General features: G+C 42.3%; 1 protein-coding gene across 4 annotated transcripts in view; it reads left to right on the top strand.

The window, feature by feature from the left end:
- The window catches only part of LOC110536281 (netrin receptor UNC5D), a 214,593-nt gene that overhangs the window by 163,856 nt on the left and 35,139 nt on the right, over positions 1–15,598 (top strand). For 2 of the 4 annotated variants that reach the window (XM_021621994.3, XM_021621992.3), the window contains exons 5-9: positions 3,605–3,785; positions 5,340–5,507; positions 7,003–7,167; positions 11,335–11,367; positions 13,042–13,227. In XM_021621994.3, the coding sequence (XP_021477669.3) occupies positions 3,605–3,785; positions 5,340–5,507; positions 7,003–7,167; positions 11,335–11,367; positions 13,042–13,227 (733 nt within the window). The remainder of the gene's footprint in view (positions 1–3,604; positions 3,786–5,339; positions 5,508–7,002; positions 7,168–11,334; positions 11,368–13,041; positions 13,228–15,598) is intronic. The other 2 variants (XM_090191045.1, XM_021621993.3) reach the window with 1 other exon arrangement.

The raw sequence follows: 15,598 nt of genomic DNA, 5'->3' as shown, positions 1-15,598 counted from the left end.
ATAGCCACACCTCCACCTTTGGCATTTCTGTATTTTCTGTAGCTTTTATAACCATGTATTGCTACCAATGTATCATCAAAGGTATTATCTAAGTGAGTTTCAGATATTTTCAGAATATGTCATCTGTTACTAGCAAATTATTGATTTAATGAACCTTGTTTCTAAGCTACATATGTTAACATAGGCTATTTTTAATTTTAAACACTTTTCTGGGATGCTTAATTGTTTTTCTTGCTTAGCTGAGGTAGACATGCTCGGGTTATTTGTTTATTAGTGCAGGGTGAGCTGCACATAGTGGACTTCCTACTAGGGCACACCAGCTCTACTTACATTATTACTCTGGTTCATAGTGTTAGCAGTTAATATTATTCTTCAATAACACAAACTACAAAGCAAATCAGGGGGAGAAAAATTGTTTATTTGAGAAGGACAAATCCATAGACGTTGAGTTTGAGTTTATTTTTTATTTTTACAGGGACAGTGCACATTAATCAACGTTTCAGTAAAAGTGCCGGTTTTAGCCAGCCGGCTAATTTTCAACCGCAGTCCCTGGGCAGGTTATTAAAAACAATTACAATATAGACAATAGCAGCATAGAACAAGCAAGACATAGCAACATAGGACAAGCAAGACATAGCATACAGACAGAGCAACATAGGACAAGCAAGACGTAGCATACAGACAGAGCAACATAAAACAAAAAGCAGCAAGACAAAATTCATAAAAGCACACCTCACAAGCTACAGACAACAGACAACATGGAAAGCGGCAACACACAGCTAGGGACCATGTTCACAAATCTGATTGACCTTTAGCCATGTCTTCAAGCATTTTGTGAAAGTGTGATATGTGGTGCAGTTATGTGTGTCTGGCAGTGTATTCCAGACATGGGAAGCTCTCACAGAGAATGCAGATTTACTAAAGGTGCTTTTCCTTAGGGGAACTATACAGTCACCTCTCATGGCAGACCTTGTGGATCTGCTGCCATATGTCTGGGTTTTCTGTTTAACAAAAATATTGAGTGGAGGGGGAGCCAGGCCATTAAGGATCTTGAATACAAGACATGCGTCTGTGTATTGCACAAGATTTTCCCAACTCAAGAGCTCATGCTTTCTAAGAATGTGACAATGATGATGGCTATTGGGCTTCCTATCAATAACTTTGAGAGCCTGTTTGTAGACAGACTGAATAGGTTTTAATGTTGTACAGCAAGCTTGGGCCCAACTAGTCAAGCAGTATGTTAAGTGGGGGAGTATCATAGATTTGAAGTACAGTTTTGCTACCTCTGTAGTCAAACAATTTCGTATAAATCGTAAATTAGCTAGGTTGAATTTGGTTATTTGAATTACCTTTTTCACATGCTTTTTAAAAGAGAGTTTGGAATCAAGTATGATGCCAAGGTACTTAAAATCGGATACCACCTGGAGCTTCTCCCCTGACACATAGACATCTGGCTCAGTAGCATCTGTTGCCCTCTTTGTGAAGAACATGCAAACAGTTTTTTTCACATTGAGATGCAAACACGAGTCACTGAGCCACTTTGTAACCTGGACCATTACAGTAGTGAGTTCTTGTGCAGCTTGTTGTTTGCTCTTTGCATGCACATATATCACTGTATCATCTGCATACATTTGAACTTCAGACCCAGTACAGACAGAAGGCAGATCATTAATGTACAGGCTGAACAGGAGGGGCCCCAGTATTGACCCTTGGGGCACGCCCACATCATAGCTACGAGTGGGCGACAGCTCATTGCTCACTCTGACACACTGAGTTCTGCCTTCAATGTATGATTTCATCCATCTCAAGGCATCAGGGGAAAAGTTGAACTTGGACAATTTTGTGATGAGAATCTCATGGTTAACAGTATCAAAAGCCTTCCTTAGGTCCAGAAACACAGCCCCAACAGCACCCCCTTTGTCCATCTTGGACTTCACATTTTCCAGAAGAAAGCAGTTGGCCGTTTCTGTGGAGTGTTTCGCTCTGAAGCCAAACTGCATGGAGTGTAATGTGAAGGGGCTGTTGTTGAGGTGGGCAATCAGTTGTTCTGCTACACACTTTTCAACAACCTTTGACACCACAGGTAGTATACTAATGGGCCCGTTATGCTGGGAGTTAGATGTTCAGTCTCCCCTGTCCTCAGCTTTTCTCCACAGAACAAAGGAACATGATGCCATTTATAGCCCCCCACCCTAGCTGGGGGTTGGCCAATCAGAAATTCTTCCAGTACAACTGGGCCAATGGCCAAATAACAAGCATCCTGCTCCAGACTCAACGTACAGACCAATGAAAACATGGCACACGTAGCTCTGAGTCCAGGACTGACATCCCACAGATTCTAAACAGCTGTTGACCTGAAGACCAACTATTTACATTGATCCCTGATGATCATTAATTCTAGTACTCTCGTCCTCTGCGTTGTGTATTTATCTTCAAAATATTCTTATAATAGGGTCATGATTACTGCATACAATAGCTGTGGGGTCAGCAGAGGCCTTCGGGGCAGTTAGAGGGACATAAATTAGGTTACTTACATTGTTTTCCAACGACCCTAGGATAATGAACATTTGCTGACTCATTATGACATCTCAGTGACACAATAGTAGGGATTAAATGAGCTGGACTTGGGTCATTGATAAGTCATTGTCTCAACTCAGCCTTATAACACTGTGAAAAGATCCAGGATCTCAAAAATGTCGGTGGAGCCCATCCTCCTTATAATATGAGCTTTGTTTCCGTAAGGTATCAAATTTGTCAATAAATGTTACATCCACAGAGCTGCAATAGTAAATGAAGGAGCGGAGACAGGTTGATGACAGATTTTTAAGCCTTCAGATATTTGAGACCTGGATTTTGTATGTGTGCCATTCAGAGGATGAATGGGCAAGACAAAATATATCCACTTGGCTTTGAATGGGGTATAGTGGTAGTAGGTGCCAGGCGATTTCAGTGTGTCAAGAACTACTAGGTTGCTGTTTTTTTATTTTTACCCTTCACATTTACTTGTGTCTATCAAGAATGGTCCGCCACCTAATGGACATCCAGCCAACTTGACACAACTGTGAGAAGCATGGGCCAGCATCCCTGTGGAATGCTTTATACACTTTGTAATCCATTTCCTGACAAATTGAGGGTTAAAGGGGGTGCAACTCAATATTAGGAAGGCGTTTCTAATATTTTGTACAGTGTGTGTGCATGTTTTTGCAGTTTGAAAACACTGCATGTGTTTGCTATATGAAGCACCCTGTAAATCCATCAACCAGCCCTATTTCACCGCAGTGTGAATATAATTTGCAAAAGCAGCGATGCAGTTCCATATACCAGGGTAGGAGCATTGGAGCAATAAAGCATCACTAAGTTTGTAATTCATAATTTGTTTTCCTCTCTGTCTGTGTTGCTGGTAATTGGTTATGGCCCTCTGAACGCCTAATGGCTGCGGTCATGTGGTTGGGTGATCTGGTGTGGTTGTATTCTGTAATAAGTCTGTAATAACTCTCTCTAACTCTCGCTGACTCTCTCTCTAAATGTTTACCTATTTTCTATGTCTCTCTCTCTAACTCTGCCTACCTCTTTTCTGTCTCTCTCTCTTCTCTCTTGTCGGCAGGTGGAGTGGCTGAAGAACGAGGAGCTGGTGAGCTCCCTGACGGATGACAACATTGACACCCGAGCTGACCACAATCTCATCATCAACGAGGCACGACTGTCCGACTCAGGAAACTACACGTGCCTGGCCAGCAACATCGTGGCCAAAAGACGCAGTTCCACAGCCACTGTGGTTGTTTTCGGTAAGGCTCCGGTCCCAGCCCCAGCCACTAACTGACTGTGTTTGTCTGTTGTCGGATTTATTTCCTGGACACAGGAAATAACCTGTTAAGCCTAGTCCTATTTTAAGAAAATACTCCATTGAACATGCTTTTTAGTCAGGACTGGACTGGGCTTAATCTTTGTCTGGGAAACCAGTCTGTAGTGTTAACAGGGTGCCTCAGATCAATTTTAGTGTTTCATGCCCCCCACACAAGTGATTAAGAGACCCATCTTAGTGTTTTTGTTAGGAAAGCTTTTTCCCTTTATTTAGATAAATGTATTATTGAAAGAGTCAATTGACTGCCTCCCCTTTGAAATCAATGTGTATTTTATGAAAGGGAATAAGATACTGTGTCTTAATCTCATTTAAAGGAGTGTTGCTTATTAATTACGCATTTGCTAGAGGCCTTGGAGCAATTCGGGGGCTCACAAAATGTTGGTAAATTTGTTCCTCCATGTCCCCACACATACAAATGACAGAGCAAATTAATCTGACCAAAGGGGTTGACGACTCAGTAAAATAACCTCTCATTCATTCAGATTTAAACTACCCAACTATGTGAATGTGCCGTGGTCTGTTTGAATGGATTAGTCTTACCAATTTTTCTCCTTGATACAAAGTGCTTTGGTAATTGAACTGGCAATTAACTTAAGAGTAGTGCACATTTTCCACCTTTGATGTACTGTACACAATATGCTTAAGAATCTTTTGATGTAACATCATGGAGCATTGCTAATCATTAATACCTCTAAACTGTTATCTGTATAGTTAACTCTGTAGGAGATTTGATTAACTTAAAAGGCAAATTAGCAGTTGAAACAATAATAAAGTGTACTCCCACACCACTGTTTCAGTGAAAAGAGGGATGGGCTGGAGAAATGTAATCATTCTCAAATTCATAGAAAGAACTATGGATGCAAAGACTGATATAAAAATGATCATTATAACCAGCGTGTTTTGAGGCTATGGAGTGTTTGAATACATTTACTTTGTTTACAAGCATTGGAGTAAAACAAGCTTATATTTTGGGTTCTGATAGGGTATGACAGTTGAACTAAGCTCATGAGAAATGTACAAGTTGGTCGCTGTGGAGATCCTATGACGGTGCCATGTTGAAAGTCTCAGAGCTCTTCAGTAAGATACCAAGAGTGTGCAATCAAGGCAAAGGGTGGCTACTTTGAATAATCTTAAATATAAAACATATTTTGATTTGTTTAACACTTTTTTGGTTACTACATGATTCCATATGTGTTATTTCATAGTTTTGGCGTCTTCACTATTATTCTACAATGTAGAAAATAGTACAAATAAAGAAACAATAGGTGTGTCAACTTTTGACTGGTACTGTAAGTCAGAAAATGGATGTAGCAACTGCTGATTGCCCTTTTAAATAAAGTTTCCCTCTCTTTATCATTCTCTCCCTAACGCACCCCCATATCTCCCTAACGCACACCCCTATCTCCCTAACTCACCCCCCTATCTCCCTAACTCACCCCCATATCTCCATATCTCACCCACATCTATCTCTCTGTAGTGAATGGTGGATGGTCGCTGTGGACAGAGTGGTCTCCCTGTAATGTTCCCTGTGGTCGGGGTGTCCAGAAACGCTCCCGTACCTGTACCAACCCTGCCCCGCTTAATGGAGGGGCTTTCTGCCAGGGCATGTCTGTGCAGAAGATCACCTGTAATGCCCTCTGTCCAAGTAAGCTCTTCTACCTCATGAATTACTGTAGAGCTGGTGAATAGACTTAGCCTTCTCTACTCACAGAGGTCATTAGGTTTCACCTGGAAAGAATAGACTGGTATCTTCTGGGAATGTCTCCAAGGGTTAAGCCATTTGACTTTCAAGGATAGTATGCTCAACTTTATGATTTGTTGAATATAGTAGGCTGGTGTGCCATGCCAGCATCTAGGTGCAGAGTCAACATCTGGATATGCAAGACTATAAATACTGTATGATATTGTGTGTAAGTCTTCTAGTCTTTGTAGTTGTGTATAGGCTGAAACTTGGCCGCAAAGTGGATCTTCCAACAAGACAATAACCCCTAGCGCACATCAAAATTCACTAACAGTAAATTAACCACAAAATCAACATTTTGCAATGTCCATCTCAGTCTCCGGACTTCATCCCCATGGAAAAGCTTTGGTTTGAATTGAAGAGGGTAGTCCATAAGCACAGACAAAGGATTTTAAGAACCTGGAAAGATTATGTATGGTGAATGGTCTAAGATCCCTCCCAATGTGTTCTCCAACCTCATAAAATATTTTAGAAAGGGGCTCAGTGTCGTTGTCCTCGCAGGGGGAGGGTGCTGGAGTATTGAAAACGGGAGATCCAATCATTTTGACCTTTTGTAAATCTTTATTTGTATTACTTGTTTAACAAAATATTTTTCTCTGACTATTAGTATAAAATAATATAATTGTAAAAAATATATATTTAAAAAAATACAATATAGGTCAGTATTTCTTTGATTTATTTGAGTCTTTTTTGCTCATCTTTATCGAGGGAACCAACAATATAAATAATAATAATTCTGGACCCCACTGTATGTTGTTTGCTGCTGCTGTTATGAATCTCTTCTGTGTCTTCCTGTCCCAGAAAATTGTTTGTAATAGTTCTCAGTCTTACTTACTGTAACGGTCTTCAAAAGCCAATCACAAGGGAGAGACTGGATTGGTTAGGGAAGAAGTTATCTGGCGAGAGCACAATATGTATGCACTAAAATGGTCAACCCAAACACACTCTGTATTCTCTGCATCATATAAAAACATACATTTGCATTAAATTAGCTGGGAAGAAAACTGAAAGAATGTAGCGCAGAGTGCTTTTAGAACTCATGGAACGCTACAAAATAAATTGCGTTGTTCTCCAGAGATTGTGCATAGAGACGGATTACGGTCTCCGCAAAACTCTGCCAAGAAATCTCTTTTGGCACCGTATGGTCTACCAATATTAGTTATCTGTGCATGATGGGTTCCTTCTAGATCAAATAACACAGACGACAGAGGAACCTGAGTATAAACATGCACGGCTACATCAAGGGGTTTAATTTCACAATTTGCATGGGGGAAAGAAGAGCGTTCCCATTATGTGAGAAGAACCTGAGGGTTAATGTGGAGTGAATATGCTCTGAGATGGACCACCGCCTCACCTTCTGTTCTGTCTCTGTGTTCGTGTTCCATTTCCTCATCCACAGTTGATGGTGGCTGGGAGGAGTGGAGCGCGTGGACGCTGTGCAGTGTGCAGTGTGAGCGACAGCGTGGGAGGGAGTGCAATGATCCACCACCCAGACACAGGGGCAAGATGTGTGATGGGCCCAGCGACACCACAGAGAACTGCACTGGAGGAATGTGTTCCCAGAGTAAGTCCCTTACTCCTTTATCTTTCCTTTCTAGATTGCGGTCCTAACCTTCACTGTCATCTCCATAAGCCATATCTCATATTACACTGATCACAGCAGGACCCATCATTAACACATATGAACAGCTTGCCACACAGGGATTTGTTGGATAAATACACATACTGAAATGAAGTCCACATTGCTAGAGCTCTCAGTGCATGATAACACTATGGTAATCCCTCCTGTAGTGTTCATGCGAAACGTCCCCCTGCATCACGAGAGCGTAGCTATCACTGAAGACATGGAGGGTGCATTCAGTTTTGACCACAGTTTGGAAGTTCTGACCACAGTTGTCAAAGAGATTTTGTAACAGATGTGCAATTTCATCAAATGCATCACCCATAATATGATTAACTCTCATGAATGTTGCACAATGAGAGGTTTTTAATTAAATATTGAGAGTTACACATTTGTCTACTCAACTGTAAACTAGTGCCACTTTTGCGTTTTTGAAATGGGGCTCAAACTGTGACACTAATTACCAGGCTAAAAATAAATCACATACACTACCATTCAAAAATTTGGCGTCACTTAGAAATGTCCTTGTTTTTAAAAGAAAAGCACATTTTTAGCAATAACATCAAATTGATTAAAAACACAGGGTAGACATTGTTAATGTTGTAAATGACTATTGTAGCTGATTTTTAATGGAATATCTACATAGGCGTACAGAGGTCCATTATCAGCAACCATCACTCCTGTGTTTCAATGGCACGTTGTGTTAGCTAATCCAAGTTTATAATTTTAAAAGGTTAATTGATCATAAGAAAAGCCTTTTGCAATTATGTTAGCACAGCTGAAAACTGTTGTGTTGACTAAAAGAAGCAATAAAACTGACATTAGGCTAGTTGAGTATCTGGAGCATCCATATTTGTGGGTTTAATTACAGGCTCAAAATGGCCAGAAACAAAGTTCTTTCTTCTGAAACTTGTCAGTCTATTCTTGTTCTGAGAAATGAAGGCTATTCCATGCGAGAAATTGCCAAGAATCTGAAGATCTCGTACAAGTGTACTGCTGTGTACTACTCCCTTCAAAGAACAGTACAAACTGGCTCTAACCAGAATAAAAATAGGAGTGGGAGGCCCCGGTGCACAACTGTGCAAGAGGAAAAGTACATTAGAGTGTCTAGTTTGAAAAATAGACGCCTCACAAGACCTCAGCTGGGAGCTTCAATAAATAGTACCCGCAAAACACCAGTCTCAACGTCAACAGTGAAGAGGTGAATCCGGAATGCTGTCCAGTGTCTGTGTTCTTTTGCCCATCTAAAATATTTATTTTTATTGGCCAGTCTGAGATATGGCTTTTTCTTTGTAACTCTGTCTAGAAGGCCAGCATATCGGAATCGCCTCTTCACTGTTGACGTTGAGACTGGTGTTTTGCGGGTACTATTTAATGAAGCTGCCAGTTGAGTTCTTGTGATGCGTCTGTTTCTCAAACTAGACACTCTAATGTACTTGTCCTCAGTTGTGCACCAATGGTGCCAGGTTTCCTCTAGACGTGACGCTTGGCATTCAGGCCAAAGAGTTCCATCTTGGTCTCACCAGACCAGAGAATCGTATTTCTCATGGTCTGGGAGTCTGTAGGTGCCTTTTGGCAAACTCCAAGTGGGCTGTCATGTGCCTTTTACTGAGGAGTGGCTTCCGTCTGGCCACTCGACCATAAAGGCCTGATTGGTGGAGTGCTGCAGAGATAGTTGTCCTTCTGGAAGGTTCTCCCATCTCCACAGAGGAACTCTAGAGCTCTGTCAGAGTGACCATCGGGCCCGCGACCGGGAGACCCATGAGGCCGGGCGGCCAGCTCTAGGAAGAGTCTTGGTAGTTCCAAACTTCTTCCATTTAAAAATGGTGGCCACTGTGTTCCTGGAGACCTTCAATTCGGCAGAAATGTTTTGGTACCCTTCCCCAGATCTGTGCCTCGACACAATCCTGTCTCGAAGCTCTACAGACAATTCCTTCAACCCCATGCCTTGTTTTTTTTCTCTGACATGCACTGTCAACTGTGGCACCTTATATAGACAGGTGTGTACCTTTCCAAATCATGTCCAATCAATTGAATTTACTACAAGTGGATTCAAATCAAGATGTAGAAACATCTCAAGGATGATCAATGGAAACAGGATGCACCTGAGCTTAATTTCGAGTTTCATAGCAAATGGCTGAATAGTTATGTAAATAAAGTATTTTTGTTTTTCCTGTTTAAGAAATTTGCAAAAATGTCTAGGGAATATTTAATCATTTTCAGAATAAGGCTGTTACGTTACAGCCTTATTCTAAAATTGATTAAATACATAAAAATCCTCAGCAATCTACACACAATAGCCCATAATGACAAAGCAAAAACAGGTTTTTAGAAATGTTTGCACATTTCTTACAATATGCGTTGTCTTGGCTTGTCACACTACCTACCATGTTTGACTCATCTGCCCATAGAACATTCTTCCAAAACTTGATGAACATCCAGGTGCTTCCATGTCCTTTTTGGCAAACTTGAGGAGAATGTCAGGCCATCTGTCTGTGATCTCAAGCTGGAGCACAGCTGTGTTATGCAGCAAGACAATGATCCAAACACACAATCAACTCTACATGAAAATTACTAAAAAGTTCAAATTAAAATTAAAATGGAACTCTTTGGCCTGAATTCTTAGCGTCATGTCTGGAGGAAACCTGGTACCATCCTTACGGTGAAGCATAGCTGTGGCAGCATCATCTTGTGGGGATGTTTTTCAGTGGCAAGGACTGGGAGACTAGTCAGGATCGAGGGAAAGATGAACGGAGCAAAGTACAGAGGGATCCTTGATCGGAGCAAAGTACAGAGGGATCCTTGATCAAAACCTGCTCCAGAGCTCTCAGGACATCAGACTGGGGCAACGGTTCACCTTCCAACAGGACAATGACCCTATGCACACCGCCAAGACAACGCAGGAGAGGCTTCGGGACAAGTCTCTGAATGTCCTTGAATGGCCCAGCCAGAGCCCGGACTTGAACACGATTTATCATCTCTGGAGTGACCTGAAAATAGCTGTACAGTGGTCGCGGGCCTCCCCGTCCACCCTGACAGAGCTTGAGATCTGCAGAGAAGAATGGGAGAAACTCCCCAAATACAAGAAGACTCTGTAATTGCTGCCAAAGGGGCTTCAACAAAGTACTGAGTAAAGGGTGAATACTTATGTAAATGTGATATTTAATTTTTAATACATTTGCAAAAAAAGGTAAAAAAAACTTTTGCTTTGTCATTATGGGGTATTGTGTGTAGATTGATGAGGAAGAAAACTATTTAAGCAATTTAGAATAAGACTGTAACGTAATAAAATGTGAAAAAGTCAAAGGGTCTGAATGCTTTCCGAATGCACTCTGTATATATACTGTATATACAGTGTCTGTCTGTCTGTCTCCCCTTCCTGTCTGTCTGTCTGCCCTTCCTGTCTGTCTGTCTGTCTGTCTGTCTGTCTGTCTGTCTGTCTGTCTGTCTGTCTGCCCTTCCTGTCTGCTCTGTCTGTCTGCCCTTCCTGTCTGTCTCTGTCTGTCTGTCTGCCTGCCCTTCCTGTCTGTCTGCCCTTCCTGTCTGTCTGCCCTTCCTGTCTGTCTGTCTGTCTGGCTGGCTGGCTGGCAATAAAGAAAGAGAGCCAACATAATGTTTTACAAAGTAGGATTGTTATTTTGGGTTTCTTCGGTACAAAAGAAGCATTGTTTAGCTCCAATTTTCAAAAATTGTCAAAAAAAATGTACACTTTTCTTTTCCTCCTTGTGAAGGAGAGATATGATCATGATCAAAGTATTTTTCAGACCCATTTGCCAATCTCTCCCTTGGCCACTTTTATCCATGTTGATTTGAGTCTGGTAATGATGTCATCATTATCTGGGCAGTCTGTATCTGTTAATCTCAGTGGTAGGGCATCTCCACATGATTGAAAGACATGCACTAGTAGGATACCTCACTCACACAGGGCTGGCGTTTAATCACCTTGTTCTGTATGTGTCCCAAATGGCAACCTATTCCCTTTATAGTGCACTACTTTTGTAGTGAAGTAGTGCACCATAAAGGGAATAGGGCGCCATTTGTGACATAGTCAGGGCTGGTGTTTAATCACCTCGTCTCTTTCTCCTTTTCACATTCTCTCTGTCTTTGCAGATGGAAAGCTGCTGCATGATGTTAAACCTCAAAGTGAGTCCTTCCTTTCTGCATTTCTTTTATCTTCAACCCCAAACTCTTGACCTAATTTCTGAGGCATAAAAATGACCAAATTGTCACTAGATGAAATTTCAGGGTCCAGAATCAGAGTATTAGCAGTTTTTTTGTTATGGGCACCTATTTTTGACAGCTACCTACTTGGTTAACTTTAATTTACCTGCATTTTACACAGCCATCACACCCATCAAAAAAACTTGTAGTCAGGTTCTGAACAGAATTAGAACCATGTGCTACCATTCCGTCACTCAACTGTCCACTTTTCACAAGTGTGACATCACTACAGGCTTTCCTTCTCGGATTGAGCCGAGAGATTGATCTCTTGTGACAACTGAACATGTGCTATATTGTAGGTGATTAATGGAGTGTAATTATTGCAAACAAGCTAATTTGACCAATTTGCAGTGATTCCTCACTTGTATTTTCTGGTGGGTCTCAGATCAGATAATCTCTCCCCCGTGCATATACCGCCTGACACCTGCTGAAATGATTGTCAGCAGTACCTTGACTGGAACTGCAGCAGTGTCTGTAATGAGCCTTCATTAGGCTGACAGACAGGCTCACTCACGTAATGTGTGCTTGGGTGGTTGTTGCCTGGGTTTGCAACACATTCTGGGTCAAATCATTGAGTTGAGGACCTCCCGATTGGCGCAGCGATCTAAGGTTAGAGGCGTCACTACAGATCCGGGTTCGATCCCGGGCTGTGCCACAGCCGGCAGCGACCGGGATCCCCATGAGTCGGCCCAGCGTCGTCCGGGTTTGGCTGGCTGGGATGTCCTTGTCCCATCGCGCTCTAGCGACTCCTTGTGGTGGCCATGCGCATGTACTCAGACTTCAGTCACCAGCTGTATGGTGTTTCCTCTGACACGTTGGTGTGGCTGGCTTCTGGGTTAAGTGGGCAGTGTGTCAAGAAGCAGTCTTGCTAGGCAGGGTTGTGTTTCAGAGGACACATGGCTCTTGACCTTCGACGCTCCTGAGTCTGTTGCAGCGATGGGACAGAACTGTAACTACCAATTGGCTATCACGAAAAACGGGTAAAATGTACAAAAACAACAAATTTAACCATTGAGTTCAAAGTTCTAGAATGGGGAGATGAACATTTGGTGACATAATTTTCATAACGGAGCTCCTTTAAATGAATTTGCCTCGGATCATTTCCTGTCACTGTCAGACTCGGTGACCAGTTGGTCATACTATGTAGTTTAGTATGTACCATATATTTATGGGATATAGACTAGTGTGTCTTAAAGCAGTTATACCTCCCTCCGTCTCACTGTTAACAGCTTTAGGAATGTCTTGTGTAACAGCAGTGTAGAGGCAAAAAATGTCCATCTAGTCCTGTGTGTGGTGAGAAGAGGAGCATGTCAGTTGAGCAGTTAAAGGGTATGTTGAGATGTACAGCCAGCACACTGCTTTAAAAGGAATTCACTCTCCAAAAGCTCCTTAAAACAATGCAAAACCAGTATACTGTACAATATGTCATCTCATATTTAAGATGCCCAAGAATGTTACCACATTAGAATCACTACCACCACCATTCTCTCATGTCCCTTTTCAATGTCTCTTTACTCTGCCTTAGTTAAGCTTCTTACACATGATTCCTTACGCTAAGCATACATCCAGTGAGACTGTTGTTTCTGTGTGTACCAGGTATGGATGGCTCCAACGACGTGGCTCTTTACTCTGGGCTGGGGGCGGGGATCATAGCTGTGACTGTCCTTGTGGTGGCTGTCATGCTGTACCGGAAAAACCAGAGCGACTACGGCGTTGATGTCATCGATTCGTCCGCGCTTACTGGGGGCTTCCAGTCTTTCAACTTCAAGACCACCAGACAAGGTGAGCTAGCGCTGCCTGTCACTGTATGCCCTGTCTCACACAAGGCCAAACAGCAGTCAGGAGTTTGTCAAGGTTCCTTTAGGAATGCTGTCGCTGCTGGTGATAGATTGCATGTGTCGGCATTGAGGCGGCACGGTGCATTATCCTGCACATCTGCCTAGGATTTATATTATCATGATCACTGAAAGGATCTGTCCTTCTATTTTGATAGACCAGATGCTCTGTTATTGCAGACATAGGTTATCAATTGTTGACGGACACTTCCTGTGAACCCCTGGCTGCAGACCATACACATTTGACTGTGAAGCAACCAAACCCCCTTCCCTGTCGTCAGAGCCCCAGCCAAATCCACTGATGGATAAATGTGAAAAGCATGGAATAGTGAACATCAATTCAATTTTTGTTGTGCACAGAAATCCTTTCTGTTCATAAGTGTCTGGGTCTGTGGCTTGTCCCAGGCAGCCTTGCTACATGCATTGATATTACTGTCAGTGACACTTCTGGGTTAGCAGAAGTGATAGCCATCACAGCGGCGGGTGATAAATTCTGTCTAGTTGTGACAGCCCTGTGAAAAGCCCTGCCGGAGCCATGCACATCCAATGCTCCCAAGGCCTGGGAAGTCATGCATGTACCTCACCACACGCCAGGGAGGGGGAGGCTGGGGAGCTGGGGGACGGTGCCGGGCTACATCCAGCAGGCCATCAATCGTATTTAAATAGGCCAGGTTTTCAGGAGCTGCCTGCTGTGCCCTCCACCGGCCACCATCACTCCATTCTTCTATTCCCTTCTCCGTCAGCCTGCTAAATGAGCCTCTGAAATATAGACCATATTCTCTGCTTTCTCATTTCAGCTATGGATTCTCATTTTACAGAGGAAGGGGGGAGACTAACGAATAGCTTGTATTTTATTATGCTTGACCTGTTTTTTTCCAGTTTACCTTATTCCGGTAGATTTTTCATAAGCCCAGTAACGTCCGGTTATACACATTGAGAGAAAAACCTAGCTTTACTCATGTGTGTTCTTTTATGAATCAGTAGCTTTTCATGCCTTGTGATTGCTTTAAAAAGGCCCTTAATGCTTGACATCGCTCCTGCCATGACATGGTTTTAAGGCAGAGTGGTGAATGAGTCTTTAGGCCTAACCCTGTCTCCCTGCATTACGGCTGGCCGTGAAGGATTTTTAATCAGAGATCCAATTCCAAACATATCCCTCAAGGTATTCAACGTGAGGTCCATTTCATTAACTTCTTTCATCCAACCTCCTCCACAATTCCATTTTGATCCACCATTTTAAAGATCCACACTCAAGCGATAATCTGATTTTTCTCCACTGATAGAAGAAGAAAAATGCACATGGATGTTCACATGTCAGGTTGAAAGCTTAAGCAATGTCTACTGAAATGCATTATCTATCTGTCTATGGCTTGTGAAGCTGAATTTCCCTGTTCTATGTCTACTGCAATCAGTAACAAATCACTACCAATCAGTAACAAAACATTACTTCTCATTGCACCACACTGTTCCATTTCTTTATATCAGTTCCGTCAAATGTAACATGTCCCATTATATCCTCGATTTTTGATTACAGAGCAATAGCTTTTAATATTGTTACATTTTGGACTTTCATCATTTTCAGGCACTAGACTAGACGATGAAGTTACTAGAAGCAGCACGCAGCTTCAGAATACCCTGTAGTTAGTCTTGCAGTGGAAACTGACTGAGCATACAAGCATCTGACTGAGCGGTGGTAGGCAGAAGCAGGCGCGCAAACATTCTTTCAAACAGCACTTTCGTGCGTTTTGCCAGCAGCTCTTCGTTGTGCGTCAAGCATTGCACTGTTTATGACTTCAAGCCTATCTACTCCCGGGATGAGGCTGGTGTAACCGAAGTGAAATGGCTAGCTAGTTAGCGCGCGCTAATAGCGTTTCAAACTTCACTCGCTCTGAGCCTGTGGTTGTTTCCCTTGCTCTGCATGGGTAACGCTGCTTCGATGATGGCTGTTGTGGTTGTGTTGCTGGTTCGAGCCAAGGGAGAAACGAGTAGAGGGACGGAAGCTATACTGTTACACCGGCAATACTAAAGTGCCTATAAGAACATCTAATAGTCAAAGGTTAATGAAATACAAATGGTATAGAGGGAAATATTCCTATAATTCCTATAATAACTACAACCTAAAACGTCTTACCTGGGAATATTGAAGACTCATGTTAAAAGGAACCACCAGCTTTCATGTGTTCTCATGTTCTGAGCAAGGAACTGAAACCTTAGCTATCTTACATAGCACATATTGCACTTTTACTTTCTTCTCCAACACTTTGTTTTTGCATTATTTAAACTAAATTGAACATGTTTCATTATTTACTTGAGGCTAA

This window comes from Oncorhynchus mykiss, chromosome 11 (assembly GCF_057628025.1).
Source record: "Oncorhynchus mykiss isolate SJ-2025 chromosome 11, ASM5762802v1, whole genome shotgun sequence".
NCBI lineage: Eukaryota > Metazoa > Chordata > Actinopteri > Salmoniformes > Salmonidae > Oncorhynchus > Oncorhynchus mykiss.
Note: the sequence above shows the minus strand (reverse complement) of the source record. Positions and strands in the feature narration are given on the sequence as shown.